The sequence below is a fragment of the Onychomys torridus genome, chromosome 14, assembly GCF_903995425.1.
Source record: "Onychomys torridus chromosome 14, mOncTor1.1, whole genome shotgun sequence".
In the NCBI taxonomy this organism is placed as follows: domain Eukaryota; kingdom Metazoa; phylum Chordata; class Mammalia; order Rodentia; family Cricetidae; genus Onychomys; species Onychomys torridus.
In genome coordinates, this window is record NC_050456.1 from 41495484 (window position 1) to 41514219 (window position 18736).

At 39.8% G+C, this 18736-nt stretch overlaps 1 protein-coding gene across 1 annotated transcript in view; it reads right to left on the minus strand.

The window, feature by feature from the left end:
• C14H14orf39 (chromosome 14 C14orf39 homolog) overlaps positions 1–10165 on the minus strand; it is a 33056-nt gene extending 22891 nt beyond the window's left edge. Inside the window, exons 1-6 of the mRNA XM_036205635.1 lie at positions 10117–10165; positions 9965–10021; positions 8496–8622; positions 5490–5579; positions 1331–1518; positions 1199–1241 (exon numbers count right to left, since the gene is read on the minus strand). Of these exons, the coding sequence (XP_036061528.1) occupies positions 1199–1241; positions 1331–1518; positions 5490–5579; positions 8496–8622; positions 9965–10021; positions 10117–10165 (554 nt within the window). The remainder of the gene's footprint in view (positions 1–1198; positions 1242–1330; positions 1519–5489; positions 5580–8495; positions 8623–9964; positions 10022–10116) is intronic.
• Between the last annotated feature and the right edge of the window lie 8571 nt (positions 10166–18736).

Below are 18736 nucleotides of genomic sequence, written 5' to 3' on the forward strand. Positions count from 1 at the left end.
TATAACTGAAAAGAGCTCCCACCTGTGTTGCCTGCTTGAAATAGTTTATATTTATAGAGTATTTCTCAGTTATTAACAGACATCTTTAGAGGTTACTAAATAATATAATTTCTTAAGTTACTGTACAATCCATTTAGGAGAACTAAGAACTGATTAGAATAATTAACCATAAATAAAACTCTTAGGAAACCTTTTTTAGTCCTTTGCTATCTTGCCTTATAACGTACATAATTTGTATGCTACAACCAAAAGTGAATGTTCTATCATGTTATTACTAAAAGTGTCTATTTAAAATTGTACACGTAAATACTTAAACCCTAACCTTCAATTCTTTCTACCTCCATCTACCTCTCTTTGTCATTCAAACTTTGTATGCCATCCCAAATCATAGCCAACCCTTTAAACTCTGGTTGTATCTTAAATTACCTACTAATCTCTGACCCTTCGCACGGAGAATTTAATGCACAGCAAATAAAAAACTAAAAAAAAGTTGAAAACCAAAACATGGAGAAAGCAAGGAGTAGAGGCATTAAAACAACAGTTTTGGAATGGGAACAAAACAGAATGCATGCATGAAGACAGCACAAACAGTGGGATTCTAATCCGACAAGAAAACATATAAAGATTCTAAAGGTTTAAAGAAGATTCAAGTTTTAAGTTCATCATTATGGAAGGTCTCTCTGCAAACAGGTGACACTTATACCATTTAAAAGTTACTTAACTATCTACTATAGTGGTCCTTATCAGATTGATTTATGATCTATTTCCCATACTAAACTCCAGTTCTTTCCAAGGGAGGTCTGTAACTGCAGCATTTCCCAGCACAAGGCAGGTACCCAATACACTACAAAATGAATGATTATGACTCACTTTCTTACTACCTTCTCTACTAAAGAGTACTTAATAATCAATTTATTTGGAACTTTTTAAAAGACAGAGAAAAATAAAATTCTTTACTTGGTTGTCACTTTAAAGCCAGATGCATATTCCATTTTATTTTCTCTTAAGTTACTTGCTTTTGATCACATGGGCATGCATATATGGAAACTAACCCCTGCAGGCTTTTAAAGTGATCTTTAAAATATGACTTAAACTGAAAAGCACATCATTGAGATTTTCAACAAGAAAACATATTAACAATTAAAAACAGAAATTATACTTATCTAATAAAATTATAAGTGAAATCTGTTGTGGATACATGTGTAATGTCCATTTAGTAAGTGATGGGAATGGAGCAGGAACTGTAAAACAAATGTTCAATTGAGAATGATTATCTCTTTCCATTGTAAACATGCTGTAACTGGAACAGTATATAATAAAATGTCAATACCTAGAAGTTCCATAAGAATAGCTTCATTCTTTTTTAGCTGTTCAGTACATGCCAACACTCTGTTTTGAATTTCTTCATGTTCTTTTTTCTTCTCATAATATTTACATGAAAAATGTGTTTCTGAGTATTTTAGTTGGTATTGTTTCAAAACATTTTCATACTGACATATATAACCCTGGTACATTTTTCTGTTAAAATTAAAAGAAATTATGTAGAATCTACAAACTTAGCCAATGTCATTTATTAAAGTCTATTCCATTAAGCATAAATGGCAATTACCCACTCATCTTTACTTCCTTGAACAGTCTGTCTTTCAAACTCTCTAGCTCTTCCACCACGCCTGTTTTATTACCTGAGCTGTGCCTGCACTCCTTAGTCCCTTCACTTATCATCCCTCCTCATCACTGTAATGACACCGAGAATTCACGCAATGCATTTTGATCATATTCACCCTGAACTCCTCACACATCCATCCCTACCTTCCCACTACCCCCAATGTTGGGTCTTCTTTTTGTTAATTATTAACCCATCGACTCTAATTTGTACTGTCCATATGTTTCTAGGTGTGGGGCCATCCACTAGAGCATGGTCAACCTACAAGAAGCCACACACTTAAAACTGACTCTCTATACACATCAAAGTCATCAATTCTCCATAACTCCTCAGTTGTGGTTGGGGCTCATGAACCTCCTTCCCATTCCATGCTGGAATATTGACTGTCTTGATGGTGTGCAGGCAACCACAGATGTTGCTCATAACTGTGGCAGCTCTGCCATGTCCAGAAGACACTATTACTAAACTCTGTCCTCTTAAATAAGATATGGGAGTTGAGCCCCTAAATAAGCTCTTTTTCAACTCAGAGTATTTGCTAATTAATCACTTATCACTTGGAGTAACTAGGGAAAATAGTATAAGCGAATAAATACCTTTAAGAAAGCTAACATACTGTATGAAATTAGCAAACATCCATCTTGTTCACAACATATATTTATGATCTAACATACTTCTCACATACTCCATATTGCAATTCCGGCACACCACATAACTTCCCTAAGTGATGATCTAAGAAGAGTCATTATTATCTCACCTATTAGTAGCAATATTCATTTTCATGAATGCCTTAGGTAGGAATAGATTAGAAGTAAGCAACGGGTAGAGAATTTAAATTTTGAAGCAAGTGTGGGCTATACAGCAAGTTGAAAGCTAGTTGAGGTACACAGTGAAATCATGTCTGGAAAGTGAAGTGGAAAAGGAAGGCAAAATGGCTAGTGCATTATTTCATTTCCTTTTTTAAATGTCTGATATTGAGTCATCAATTCAAATTATCCATATGGCTGGTTTAGAAAACAAACAACTGTTCCACTTAAGTACCTTTGTTTAGCTTGAAAGGTTATCTAGAATAAACACTATTTTAAAACACACATATTTGGATTGATTTGCTTTAGCTTCTCTTTGAAACATTTTTCTTTAAAAATTATATATATATGAATAATATATATTATATATACACTATACGTATATTAATGGGGGGCTACAGCGATGGCATAGCAGTTAAGAGCACTAGTTGTTCTTCCAAAGGATCCAGGTTCAGTTCCCAGGACTCACATGGCACCTCATAATTCTCTATAATTCCAACTCCAAGTGATCTGACCCCCTCTTTTGGCCTCCAGGTACAACAGATACACTTGCAGTGCAGACATACATGCAGGCAAAAAACCCCACACACATTAAATAAATCAATCTCTTTTACATATCTTAAATGACCATGAATTACATTTAAATGATACAAGTACACATGTATGTGCATGCATACATACATAATTCTAATCACTCCATTTCTTTCTTTTGAAGACCCAGGAAAGGAATTTCCTTGAAGCTTCAGGAAAATCTACTCATCTTAGGCAACTGAACTGCTTTTTAAATGACTAGTCTGAGTCCCAACCTGATGACATTCTATAATGTCTTGACTGTTAGTAATTTCAAAGTCTAATATGCACCTATACTGACCACCTGTGTGAATTTCTAACTCAGTCAAAGGTTTCCTACATTCTTCTTTGTTATATAATATTAAAGTGTGTTATATTTGTTTATGCTGTGGAACATTTAATGATGCATAGATGTCCTGCATTCTTTTATGTTGCATTTCTTTAACTCTGTAAAGCTGTGTAACTTTGTCTAAAACACCTGATGGATCTAATAAAAAGCTGAATGGCCACTAGCAAGGCAGGAGAAAAGATAGGCAGAGCTGGCAGGCAGAGAAAATGAATAGACAAAGAGAGAAGATCAAGAAGCAAGAGAAGAAGGAGGAAGACACCAGGGGCCAGCCACCCAGCTACACAGCAAGCCATGGAATAAGAAGAAAGATATACAGAAATAGAGAAAGATAAAAGCCTAGAGGCAAAAGGTAGACAGGATAATTTAAGAAAAGCTGACTACAAACAAGCCAAGCTAAGACCAGGCATTTATAAGTAAGAATAAGCCTCCATGTGTATTTATTTGGGAGCTGGATGGCAGGCCCCCAAAAGAGCAAGGAACAAAAGAGCCAAAGTAAAAAACAACCAACAATAATTCTTATTCCCTGAAGCCTTGATTTTTTGTTTTGTTTTGGGTTTTCGAGACAGGGTTTCTCTGTAGCTTTGCGCCTTTCCTGGAACTCACTCTGCAGCCCAGACTGGCCCTTGAACTCACAGAGATCCGCTTGCCTTTGCCTCCCGAGTTCTGGGATTAAAGGCGTGCGCCACCACTGCCTGCCTTGATTTTAAAAGCCATGTATTGTTATATAAATCATTACAAACTCTTTGGGGAATAGCATCATCTACAAAGAATAGTCTAACAGTCTCCTCTTCCTTTTCTATTTTCTACCTTCAGATGGTATACTCTAGCTTCTTTCTTGTCTTAGTTCCTTTTCTATTGCTGTGAAGACACAACAAAACCAAGACAACTGATAGAAAAGTTTATAGTGGAATGACAGTTCCAGACAGTTCCAGAGGGTTTGAGTCCAGGACCATCCTGGGAGCAGCCAGCCAAGCAAAGCCCTGGAGCAGTAGCTGAGAGCTCATACATCTCATCCACAAGCACAAGGGAGAGAGAGAGAGAGAGAGAGAGAGAGAGAGAGAGAGAGAGAGAGAGAGAGAGAGAGAGAGAGAAAGAAAGAATATGAGGAGGCATGGGCTTTTGAAATCTCACCCCTAGTGACACACCTCCTCCAACAAGGCCACAGCTCTCAGTCATTCCCAAACAGTACACTAAATATTCAAACATATTAGCCCGTGGGGCCATGCTCATTTAAACCATCATGCTCCTGGTTTTGTTCCGGACATTTCCTTGAGACATTTTACACATTTGCATGATTTTCTAATGACAGTAACTCCAAATCTGTAACTTTCATCCCTACCTCTTTTAGGACTCATTTTTGAAAAGAAAGGATTACAGGTTTTTTATATGTAGAACCTAGATTTAATCTGTATGTGTTTCTATATATAGGGGTGTGTGTGTGTGTGTGTGTGTGTGTGAGACTAACAGAACTAGAAAAGGGAGGAAGAGGTGAAGAAAAGGAAGAGATCTTAAGAGGTGGGAAATAGTCATGTTTTAAGAAGGCAGAGGAGCTACCTAGTGGAACGGTGGACACCAGCCTGAGGTGGGGAGGGAGAGTCAGGGAGAGTAGTGAGAGAAGGAAGCAAATGAGAGCAAGGTATGACAGACATGTGTAGACATGCCATGACGAATACATCAAAGACAGGGCTTCTCTGTGTAGCTCTGGCTGTCCAGAACTCGCACTGCAGACCAGGCTGGAGTTGAACTCACAGATATCCACCTGGCTCCGCCTCCTGGGTGTAGGGATTAAAGTCAATACCCCCAAATTATCATGAGCTAGCTTTACATGTAAGTATTCCTTTACATGGTTTCCTATAAGGATCACTGAACAATTCTGCTACAATAGTTGCTGATGAGAAATAGTTTATATCTGAACATACATGAAGTTAAATGAAGATTTACAATAAATAGACCCACATCATCTGTTTACTTAAAATTCTCTCAGAATACAAACTATATTTTTCAATTACCATTCTGACACAGCATGCCCTGATAAAACTAACTTATGGAACCGAGACTTAATATACTCTGGCTATATATACATATATATACATATATACTGTACTTGTCTTTTTCATTGTTTTCTCGGTAAACAGTAAGTTGATCTTGCATATAATCTTCATGTTTATGAAAAACATCACATGTTGGCTTCCAGCTATGAAAAAAATTATAGTTGTGATTACTAATTTGAATGTGATTACCATCTCAAAGTGATAAATGAATACAGTGGGATGGGCATAGAAACAAAAAAGAATGTAGTCATTTAAAGAACAATAAATCTTTCTCTTCCTAGCAAAAATAAGTTCACATTTTAAAAAATGGCCATATCCTATCACCACCACTACCAGCATTTTTGTATAACCAAATACTAATATTCATTACATTTTATATAAAATTTGCTTTCATTACTAGAGAAGTACAGGTCAGATTGTGTATTGCTGTGACATTTCTACTACATATTCTATTAATGTTCTTGTATTAACACCCCAACATTAGTCATCCTTTCTCATCACAGTTTTGTGATTTTGGCAAGAAATTCTTCAGTAGTAAGTTTTTTGTTTTTGTTTTGGTTTCTTAAGTTTTTCCAGACAGGGTTTCTCTGTATAGCCCTGGCTGTCCAGGAACCCACTCTGTAGACCAGGTTGGCCTTGAACTCACAAATATCCATCTGCCTCTGCCCCCTGGGTGCAGGGATTAAACCACTGCCCGGCTCAGTAATAAATATTTAAAGAGATAGGAAAGGGTCTAAAGAGAAGCTTTTTTTCCTTTGACTCTTAGGTTTTATGCCCTTTTGAGATTAAAGAAACTAGGCCAAAATGAATTTCAAAACCAGACAGCATGAATAAAGTGAATATCTAACTTACACTTTCCATTTTATTGTACAACTTGAAAATTGTTTCCAAAATCTAAAAAATCTAAAATTACTGTATACCATGGCACCTCTGTTCTAAGTAGTATGTGAATATTTTGTTTTCTAATATTTTTTCAAATTCAAAAATTAAGTATGTCCATTCTGTAAGTATAGAAAAGTATATATAGAAAAATAACTATCCACATTTTTTCCCTTTTTTTAAAAAAACTTTTTCTGATACAGGGTTTCTCTGTGTAACAGCCCTGGCTGTTCTGGAACTTGCTCTGTAGCCCAGGCTGCCCTCAACTAAAGAGGTCCGCCTGCCTCTGCCTCCCGAGTGCTGGGATTAAAGGCCTACACCACCACTACCCACATTCTTAAGTATCTAGTATTACTACTTTAATAAGTTATCTCCAGATTTTACTACTATTATAACAATACTGAGATCATAATCACACATAACAACTTACCCTCTTTTGTCACTTGCTGAGCAGAAATTATTCTTAAACATTTGTCTAAATTTCTGATCAGTTCTTAGAAAATATTCTCCAGAACAGAATTAGCAGTTCAAAGATTACATATACATATATTCTGTGCATTTAAAAATGCTCACAGTGGCCAGGCAGTGGTGGCACACGCCTTTGATCCCAGCACTCAGGAGGCAGAGGCAGGTGAATCTCTGAGTTCCAGACCAGCTTGGTCTACAGAGAGAGTTCCTGTACAGGCACCAAAACTACACAGAGAAACCGTGTCTTGAAAAACACCAACAAGGGGTTGGAGAGATGGCTCAGAGGTTAAGAGCACCAACTGCTCTTCCAGAGGTCCTGAGTTCAATTCCCAGCAACCACATGGTGGCTCACAACCATCTGTAATGAGATCTGGCACCCTCTTCTGTATACATAATAAATAAGTCTTAAAAAAAAGAAAAAGAAAAAGAAAAACACCAACAAAACAACAACAGCAAAAGGTGATCACAGTGATCACTAAGTAAATATTCACTACAAGCATTTTGATATACAACCAATTTTCCTAATTTGGAAAATCCAGATATATAATTGGAAACATATTAGTTGGATTCATACTATGATATTTTATTATCTGCTTGTTCAATTTGTAACTGTTAACCATACCAAACATACATGTAATAATTTCATTGACTGTTGAATGTTCAATAATAAGTATATAACTAAATTAATGAAACCTCTAATGTTGGATATTAAGAGTTATGCACAGTGTTTTCCTACAGTTAAAATGTTGAACAAAAAACCCAATTCAATTGCAACCAAGTAAGATGAATGAATAAATCCAAAGACATATTTCTTAAGTCTTTATCTTGAAACTTTTTAGGTTTTTTTTTTTAATGTGTATGGGTGTTTTGCCTTCATCATAGTCTGTGCACCAAATGTGTTCTGTGCCCATGGAGGCCAGAAAAGGCATTGGAACTGGAATTATAGCCTGTTGTGTGCCACCATGTGGGTGCTGGGAACTGACCCTTGGGTATCTGCAAGAGCAGTGAGTGCTTTTAACTGTGGGGCCATCTCTTCAGTCCCTAGGTTAAATTCTTACAGAAATCTAAAATCTTGAAAAGTCAAAGATCAACAGCAATTTTATATCCCAAGCTTATACGCAAAATCATCTGTTTGTTTATCTGTAGGCAGGATCTTATATATTTCAACCTGGTCTGGACCTCTATGTAGCTGAGGACAAAGCTGAATTTCTGATTCTTCTGCCTCTCTCTCCTAAGTGCTAGAATACAAGCATGTGCCAACCCTCTCAGTTTATAAAAGTCTGTTTAGGCTAAGTAAGTCTGAATTAGTGAGATTTTATAACCCCTATTTCTGCTTTTCTGTGGAATCTTCTGTAAGTCCTTCTGCAGTTGCATATAACTGGGCAAAGTGACATAATTATTTTGCGAATATAGATGCTAACTTGGGAGTTGGGATTTAGTTCAGTGGGAGGGAAGACTGCCCAGGGCCTTGGGTTCAATTACCAGTAGGGAAGAGGAGGAAGAGGAAGGCAGGGAAGGAAGACAGAGAGAACACTGCTACTTTAAAATAAGATTTTTGCTTGTCTGTGGTAATCATAAAAAGGGCCCTGCAAATGTTAGGCAAGTGCCCTACCACTGAACTATATTCCCAACTCAACATTTTCTACTAACAACTCTGGAACCTTGAGTAAAATTATCAAATGATAAGAAGTTCATTTCTGTCAAATACTTACTTATTATAGCAGTCTTTGATTTCTTTACTATGTTTATAGTAATAAGCAATTTCCTCATCTGTTTTCTTTATAGCTTCACGTATCTTAGAAACATTTGCTTTCTTTTCTTTAATGCATTCAAGGCATTCTGAAAAAGGAAATGTTTGTTTTATTTACCTAAAAATCATAAATTCAAAACATACCAGAAAAATAAAAAGTATATGGCAGCTGACCTAAAAGGAGGAGAATCAGAGAATGGAAAGGAAGCGAGGCCTGAGAGAGACAAGCATTTACACTAAAAATCAAGAGAACCAAAGCTAGGCCTATTCCTAGGTCCAGAAGTTTAAGAAAAACATAAGACTAAAGAAGAACGAATGTCCCTGCCCCCATCTTTTACAACAGAGGGCTAGATTAGATGGCATGTAAAGCTAATGCACCCTGTGATGCTGTAAATTCACATAAACACTTACTTATTAATGATATTACCAAAGGCTTTTATTTTTGACAAATGTGAAACTGCATCCATTGCACATCGATTATTAAATATACCAATACACTTATGATTGTAGTTAAATAAATAATAAAAAGATAAAATTGCTTTGAAAAATTGGGATTTTTTTTTTTCTGAGACAGGGTTTCTCTGTGTAGCTTTGAGCCTTTCCTGGAACTCAATTGGTAGCCCAGGCTGGCCTCAAACTCAAGAGATCCACCTGGCTCTGCCTCCTGAGTCCTGGGATTAAAGGTGTGCGCCGCCGCTACAGCTGCCACCTGGCTGAAAATTGGAATTTTACATTTATGTGTATGAGTATTTTGCCTGACTGTATACACATGTACTAAGTGTGTGTGTCTAGTGTCTGGTTGGAAGAGGTCATAAAGATTCCCTGAAACTGAAATTACAGAAGTTGTGAATCACAATATGGGTGCTGGGAACTGAACCTGGATCCTTTACAAGAGCAACAAGTGCTTTTAACTACTGAACCATCTCTCTAGCCCTGAAATAATTAATATTCTATTTTCTTTTTGATTGCAGAAAAAGTAATAAAATTCTTTTAGAATACTAAGAAGCTAACAGTTATGTTTTCAAAACTGAAATTAGAACTAAACCATTTTAAGAATTCAAAACATTACCCTGATATTTTACTTATTATTTTCCAGAATCATTCTTCCTGAAAGCATGCCACTTACCAACTTTTTTGGTTATTTCTAGAGAAAAAAATTCATATTTGAAATGACCTTGTTATCTGAAGGGAAAAAAACTGTATATAAGGGATTGTTTCTGAGAAATTCTTCACAAAATGATGTTGAATACAAGCATTTATCATTGCAACACTAGTTAAGTTACAACTATTATCCCTAAGAAAAATAGCTCATTGTTACTCAAAAGAAAGATTCCTCTCACACACAGAAACAACTATAGGTTGCCCTAAGCAGTGCGATTATAAAATTAAAATTAAAAAACTAAAATATTCATTTCGTGCAAAACTACTTACTATTAATTCTTTGAATCATATCTTCTTTAGCACTTTTGTCTTGCTCATACTGGAAAACTAAAATAAACATTTCTTTTGTAATTTTACTTCATGGTTAAATGTCAAGTGTTAATACACATTGCTGCTTGTTTCTATTTTCATTTTATACCTACCGAATTCCAACAACAGCCTGTCCAAACTGACAAACAGGTTGTCATTCATCTTGGATCCTGTGTAAAATAAACAATAAAATTTCTGAAACCATGCATAAAACAGCATATGGAGAGTAAGAACCTTTCAAATATAGCGCTCTGTGGCCCAGGCTGGCCTCGAACTCACAGAGATCCGCCTGCCTCTGCCTCCCAAGTGCTGGGACTAAAGGCGTGCGCCACCACCTTCGCCGGGCAAATACAGCCTTCTTATAAAAGGAAACTACAGATGCTGAAGACATGCGGGGAGACAGCCTCTCCCAGTCAAGGGCTGGTTCCTGGCCAGCGCTTCCAGAGCCCTGATAGGCGACACTCGACGGGGAAGGCGGAATGTTCTGGAAATGTCCCTTCGACTGTGAATTCTGGGTACTGCAAGAAGCCTTTGAATGGCTGGAACCCAGACATTCGGACACCGTGGTGGTTTACATGTTAAAACTGGATCTCGCCCTGTGCCCAGGCTGGCCTCGAACTCACTGCCGCCTGGCGACGTTTTTCCCTTCTTCTTTTTTTTTAAAGCCTTTCCACTGCTTCCGGTCCTAGAGCGGCCCAGGCTGGCCGGGCATTCGGGGCTCCTGCAGGAAATCGCTCACGGAAGGCCCCGCCCCCACGGTCGCTCCCCTCCGTCCAGGCCGCGGGCAGGGCGGATGCGCGTCCCTCCCGTCCCGGCATGCTGTGCGGAAGCATGGCCTCCCGCCCGCAACAGCGGACCTGGCCCGCCCCGCCCCGGCCCAGCGGCCCCGACCCTGCCAGCCCACCTAACGGGTCCCTACGGACCCCGGACGTGCGCGCTCGCTCTTCCCCTTGCTCCTCAGACGCGGCCTAAGCAACCTCGGCAAGTCTACGCCCTTTGGCGCTGGCCTTGGGAGACCCCCAGCGGATCACGTGGTCAGCCGCAAATCTCGCGATATCACCTTGGACTTGGCGCGCCTGCGCGGGGGCTGCTGGGCTCGTGCCTTCCCCGGGTGGAGGCGTCAAACAAAGCAGGCGGCCCGGGGGCGGGAGTCGTTTAAACACCTCCCCGCCCCGGAGTAAGAGAAAGGGGTTGGAAATCAGCAGTAAGGTGAACATTCAGCCAAGGAGCGACCTGAATTCAAAATTCAGCTTGAATTCAGAACTTCCCAGGACTAATCGAGAAGCACAGTTCGAAGGCTGTTCCACTTGCTTTTTAAAACAATTAAGCCAAAATTTCTCTTTTAAAACTTACTGTTCCTAGAGGGAGGGTGAAGGGGGCCAAGGAAAGACACCCTAACTTAACCCCAAGACCAGGATCGAAGGAAAAACACGCTGACCCTAACTTGACCCCAAACCCCAAACCAGGAACAGAATCCCACCAATCCATCCACTTGCCTCAAGATCAGGCCACGCAAATCCCACCAATCCCAGGCCACCTCCGCCCCCAAGAAACTCTCTATAAACCCTGCCTTCTGCTCAGTTCCCTGCTGCTTCTGCCCCAGGCACAGGCAGCCATCCTCCGGTTTTGTTTTTCCCCTCCCAACAAATCTCTTGTGTGAGGTTTATTGTGTGGTGTGACTCTGCTATTCCTTGGTTCTGAATTGCCAGGACACCTTTCCCTTCAGAGCTGCGACACAGGAGCGAAGCTGTAGCACTTCTGTTGGGGAAGCCTTTGCCCTCAGAACTGAAACATACTATTTATCCTTTTGAGTTTGCGTATCTAATGTGAACATACAGGGGAAAAAATAGAAAATCTCCTAAATTGCTTCTATTTTTTATTATTTTATTTTGATTTTTCAAGACATGTAACATCCCTGGCTATCCTGAAACTCACTGAGATCTACCTGCCTCTGCCTCCTAAGTGCTGGGATTAAAGGCGTGCACATCACTGCCCTGCGGCATTGTAAAACTGTATATACTTTAAAGGCACTATTTATCATAATGTAGTACAATAACATTTATAATTACTAATAACAAATGAGAAGACCTTTCCGTTGAGTTCCCTTGAGTTGGTAGATATTGATAGTTGGGAGGAAAGATAATAGAAAATGAAATTAGAATTTAAAGAATTGTTTGGAGTAGGGCTGTGATAACTAGCCATCCCTAATCTTGTAAATGAACCAAACATGATGCTTGAGAAATAGCCATTAATGATGATCGTGGAAAGGTATAGGTTTCCCAAGATGGAGTTTTTGCTTACTCTATATAAGGCAAATTGCTAAATGGTCTTAAAAATGAAAAAGCCGGAGCCAGACATTGGGGTTAAAACTGAGATTTCAGAAAAGCAGAAAGAAGCCAGCCACGTTCTCACCACTTGGAGATCCTCAGCCAAAGAGACCCACTTCCTGTTTACCCACCCACGCCTACCTATATGCCTTTCTGTCCTGCCATCTCATTTCCTCTCTCCGCTCAGCTACATCACTTCTTCTTCCTGCCCAGCCCTATCACTTCCTGTCTGTTTGCACAGACCTCCAGACCTTTATGTACCACCATGCCTGGCTCTGTTCCCAGTGTGGCCTTGAACTCACAGATATCAAGACAGATCTCTGCCTTCTGAGTGGTAGGATTAAAGGCGTGTGCACCATTTGCCTGACCTCTGTGTTTACTATAGTGGCCAGCTTTTTCCTCTGATCCTCGGATAAACTTTATTAGGGTGCATAATATTTTGGGGGACAATGCATCACCACAACCCTGGGCCTAGAAATTATGTTTGCTCAACCAACAATAAGTAAGAAGCCAAAGGGTTTTGATAATATGGTGACAAACAGAATTCTTCTGTATTGGGGGGGGGGGTGGGGGGAGAAGAAATGCAATTAGAAACTCCAGGGAAAATTATATATATAATAAGTTAGGGATAAAAGTGGAAAAACTGAAGGTCAAGGTGATGGTTCAATGCTTCGTGCTTCTGCACAAGCATGAGCACCTGAGTTTGGATCCCTGGTACCCACATGGTGACATGTGCCTGTAATCCCAGGGTTGGAGACAGAGAATTCTGGGAGGTTACTGGCCAACAGGTCTAAACAGCTGATGAATTCCAGGTCCAGTGAGAGATTCTATCTTAAAAATTGAAGTGAAAAGCAGTAGAAGAAGACACTAAACATTAACCTCTGGCTTCTACATGTGCAAACATGAATGCTGGAATGCACAACACACACACACACACACACACACACACACACACACACACGTTCAATTTTATTATAACATGTCATATTACTCACTGATGTTAATGATAGCAAGCCATCAAGGCTAAGTTTTGCTGATATAAGAATTTAGTTAATTTGTTCTTTTTTTGTGTGCAAGACTCTTTTAGCTTTCCAGGGTTATCAAATTCTAAATTACAAAAAAAGTTGTATATATTTACAGAGAATCACATATAAAGTTGAATACATTAGTGTATTTGCTGTCTATTGATAACAACACAATACTGCAGACCAGTAAGTTTGCCTTAATGAGTATATTTTGGCTCAGCCTGAAGCCCATGGCTGAGGGGCCACATCTACTGGTAGCCCTCTTGACAATAACATTCCAAAGCAGTGCAAGGCATCACACCCCAAGACTTCAATCAACCATGCGTACTGTGTCTCCTCTGGTCCCTCACCTTCTTTTCATATAGCAGTCAAGATTCAATTATGACTGCTCCATTCTAGTGGTTATATCTAATCCTAATTTGATCCCCAAATCCCCGCTTCTAAGTACTAGAGTCAGGTTAAATGTCTACCACCTTAATATCTCAAAATGGGGATTAAATTTCAACACATGATGCCTTGAGGGAAACACACTCAACTCATATACAAGCCATAGCAATTATGAAATGAAATCAAGTTAACTTATGTAGCATATCCACCACCTCATTTAATTATTATTTGTGGGGATGGTGAGGTCATTTAAGATCTACTGTCTTACCATATATCAAGTACAGAATGCAGTATTATTGACTCTAGTCACCATGATGTACACTAGTTTTCCAGAATTCATCCATCCTGCCTAGCTGAAATTATGTGCTTTTTGATTAAAAATTCCCTGCTTCTATCTCCCATCTCTCCTAACTCTCGGCAATCTCTAAACTGCCCTCTGCTTCTACGAGTGCAAGTTTTTGAAACTTTTTTGTTGTTTTGTTTTTGTTTTTGTTTTTCGAGACAGGGTTTCTCTGTGTAGCTTGGAGCTTTTCTTGGATCTCGCTCTGTAGACCAGGCTGGCCTTGAACTCACAGAGATCTGCCTGTCTCTGCCTCCCGAGCACTGGGATTAAAGGCTTGTGCCACCACTGCCTGGTGGAACATTTATTGAGATTATAATAGTTACATAATTTCTTCCTTCCCTTTCCTCCTTCCCAACCCTCCCAAATAACTCTCCTTGCTCTCTTTCAAATTCATGCCCCCCCATTCATGCTTATTCTATTCATATATGTATATGTATGCAATATCAGTTGTATGTATGTTTTCAGGGCTGACCATTGTAGGGCCCTGAAACCCCTAATTTGGGTAACTGTTGTCTGCTTGCCAACCTTGACCAGAGGTCCTCCCTATGCTGATTCCCTGCCGGTTTCCTTCTTCCTGAATGCTCACTCCCTGAGGAGGTTCTTTGTTAGAGTATCCTGCATTTGGTGTAAACAGCTTAGATGCAAGAATGTAGAACACTGGGTATGGAACTTCTGCCCTCCAGGGTTCCTCCATTGTGCTGTGAGCCTGTATTTAAAGTTTCCTCCCTCTTTCGATAAACAGCATTCTGCATTCTTCTTGTCTCTGTTTTTTGATCCACAGCCCCTCGCTGCTCGGACACGGTGAACCAACCGGTGGTGGTAGCACAGGCGTTGCTGCAACAGACCATTTGATATTGGATAACCAATGTTGTGTCTTCCCTGGGAAGACTATTCTCTTGTTCTCAGTATTCCTCAGTTGTAGTTCTCTGTGTACCGCCCGCATCACCACCACCTTGGGTCTATTTTGGCATGTCTCTTGGTGCCATCTTTGTTCAGCTCACATTTGGGCACTAAGAGACACAGTCTCACAGCCAACTCCCTGATCTCTGACTCTTACAGCCTTTGCTCCCATCTTCCACAATCTTCCCAGAGCCTTGGGTGTGGGAGTGTTTTGTAGATGTTCATTGGGATTGAGATTCTGATTTGCTGTAATTTTCCATAACGATCTCTGTCTGCTGCAAAAAGAAGTTTCCTTGATGAAGAATAAGACTGCACGTATCTGTGGGTTCAAGGACAAATGTCTAGGTTGTTGCTAGGGATATTATGTCGACTTAGTAAAGTCGTGGTTGTAGGTCCCCTCCAATATCAATGACTTCACTGTCACTGGGTAGTTAGCTAGGTTTCCAGTGTAATTTTTTAAACAGTATGTATGTATGTATGTATGTATGTATGTATGTATGTATGTATGTATTGTTGTGCCCAGATCACAATCCCCAGAAAGACAACCAAAGACGAGCATGCCGGAATGCAAAAGCAAGGTTTAAGTCTGGATATCCAACAGCAATACAAGCCTAGGCAGGGACTTCATCCAGCAGGTCCAATGCAGTGGAGGCTGGAGGAAGTGCCCGCCTCTGTGCAAGCTCAGTTTTTAAAGGAAAAAACCACAAGGTTACATCATTTAGGGGTGCTAGTATGGGTACAATTCTGATTGGCTCGCTTCCAGGGACTTTCTAGAAATCATGGCTTAATCTTTACTTCTAAGAGAGTGGTTGCCCACCACCATCTCTCATTGGCTGCTCTCACTGTGGGCATTTTTATGGTCAGTTACCTAGGGAACCAGGGAGAGGACATTCTATAGTCCGAAGTCATTACCTTGTGACTCTGTACTTTTACACTTCCTGGTTTCTGGAATCTGGACTGGCTGGTTTCAGTAACTTGTGGCCTATTCCAGTAACTTGTGGCCTATTCTAGTAACTCATGGCCTGTACCTAAAAGGAGAAATCTTAGGCCTTAGTTTTAGGGTGAAAGCATTTCGGTCTTATTTCTAAGGTGGCTCATTTTGGTCTTACAGTATGTGTGTATGTGTCTGCAAATACAACTGCATGCCAGAAGAGGGCATCAGATCCCATTATAGATGGTTATGAGCCACCAGTGGTTGCTGGGAATTGAATTCACAACTTCTGGAAGAGCAGCCTGTGCTCTTAATGACTGAGCAATCTCTCCAGCCCCAAGTGTTGAGCAGGTCTTAAGTCCAATTAGAGAGTGACTGGTTACTGCCAAGGTACACATGCCACTACTGCGCCATTAGAGTTATGTGCCATGCTGTTCATTGCTATGGTCACAGCTGGGTAGGACTGTTGGCTGACTCCTTCCTTTGGAAACTTTCATAGAACCTGTATGTTTTAGGAATTTCTTGGACAGCCCTGGCCCGCAACTCAAAAGGGGTCTTCTTGTGTCTAGTATTTGGGCTTTTTTTTAAAGATAGTCATTGGCTCTTGGGGGGAGCATCGATACCCCAGATGAGAAAGGTTCGTTGAAACTATAAATGTAGAGTCAGGCAGTGGTGGCGCACACTTTTAATCCCAGCACTTAGGAGGCAGAGGTAGGTGGATCTCTTAGTCTGAGACCAGCTTGGTCTATAGAGCAAGTTCCAGGACAGCCAGGGCTACATGGAGAAACCACATCTCAAGGAAAAAACAAAAACAAAAACAAAACAACAAGAACCCTATGTATGTATATCTATACACAGAATTGCATGTATTATAGGGCTTTTTTTTAGGTGAGTAGTTAATAGTATGATTCCTCATGGCTTTTTCAGACTTCCTTAATGTTAGTTACTCCCCTCCCCTCTTGTTCTGTCTCATGTCCCCCCTCTCTCCCTAAAGAGCCCCTCTTTTTGCATTTCCCAAATCAGGTCATATGTATCCTTCTATTCCCTCCCCTGATGCTCCCTAACCTCCCTGTCCTGGCAATGGTTCTGGTTTACTTTCCTGGTTTCCGCAGTTATTTCAAACCATGCACTTACATCTGAAGATCTGCAGCTAGGAGCCTCCACAGAGAGAGAATGTATGACATCTGTCTTTCTGGGTCTGAGTTACCTCACTCAACACGATCTTTTCTAGTTCCATCCATTTGCCTGCAAAGTTCATGATTTCATTTTTATTTACAGCTGAACAGTATTCCACAGTGTATGTGGTGTACATAGTGTACATGTACCATCTTTTTGTTACTCATTCGTTGGTTGAAGAACCAGTGAATTTAGGTTGATTCCATTTCCTAGTTATTGCGAAGAGAGCAGCAATGAACCTGACTGAGCAAGCATCTGTGGAGAAGGATGTGGTGTCCTTAGAGAATATGCCAAGGAGCCGACAAGCTGAGTCAGATGGTAGATTTGTTTCAATCTTTTTTGAAAATTCTCTACCCTGATTTCCATAGAGGCTGCAATCACACCAGCAGTGAACGAGGGCTCCTCCAATCCCCTCCCGCATTTGTTGTTAATTGTTTTGTTGCTCTTTGCCATTCTAACTGGGATGAAATGAAATTTCAAAGTTGTTTTGATTTGCATTTCCCCAACTTCTAGGGACAGATTCGACTTTTATAGATCCCACAGACAAGTGAAGCCATGCCATACCTGTCTTTCTGTGCCTTGCTTATTTTCTTAGCATAATACAGCTTCATGCCTATTGTCCCAAATTACAGGACTTTCTCCTTCTCAAAACCAAATAGTATTATATTGTCTCTGTGTGTATATTACATTTTCTTTATCCCTTCACCGGTTGGCGAACACTTAGGTTGATGCCACACATTCGGCTATTGTGAAAAATGCTGCAGTGATTATAGAAATGCAGCTACTAGGAGGATTGCTGTATCCAGTATATATGTATGCATTTATGCATGCATGCATGCATGCATGGGTGGATGGATTTGAGACAAGGTTTTGCTAGGCATCCCAGGCTGGTATAGAACTGGAGATCCTTTAGCCTCTGGAGTACTGAAACTGCAGGTATGTGCAATCATGCCAATCTCCTCTTTTTTACCTTTTTTGAGGAACCTTCTTATTTTTTTCTATGATGGCTATACTAATTTATATTTCCACTAATAGCATACTACAACTTTTCATTTTCTACACATCACCACCAACACCTGTTTTCTTTTTTCTTTTAAAATCATAATTATTGTAACAGGTGTGAGATGATATCTCAGGGTTTGATTTTTTTTTTAACTTGGTAATTAGTGATGCTGTACATTTCTTCATTTACCTGTTGTGATTTGTATGTCTTTTCAAGAAATGTCTACCTAGGTCCTTTGCTCATTTTAAAATCAGATTATTTGTTTTTTCTGTTACTGAGTTCTTCCTATTTTAGAAAATTAACCCATCTTTGTTCTTATTATGGTTGCTGTAGTGTGTTTATTAACTACCCCCTCCTAGGAAAGTTTATGAAAATAACTATGAAGGGTAGAGGCACTGAGTTTTGTTGGCTCCATGTCACTACAGCTGCCAAGAACATTTAGTAAGAGCTGACTCACTTCAACACAATACTAGACTTCCTAATGAAAATCTGTAGAAATCTAGAAACATTGCCTTACTGTGATGTGAAAAGAAATAAATTTATTTGTATTTAAATTCACATCTGTGCATATCTTAGTTACTGTCACATACACATGCACACATGTTCCCAAGCTGTACCTGTCCCATGTGTGAGTAATAAAA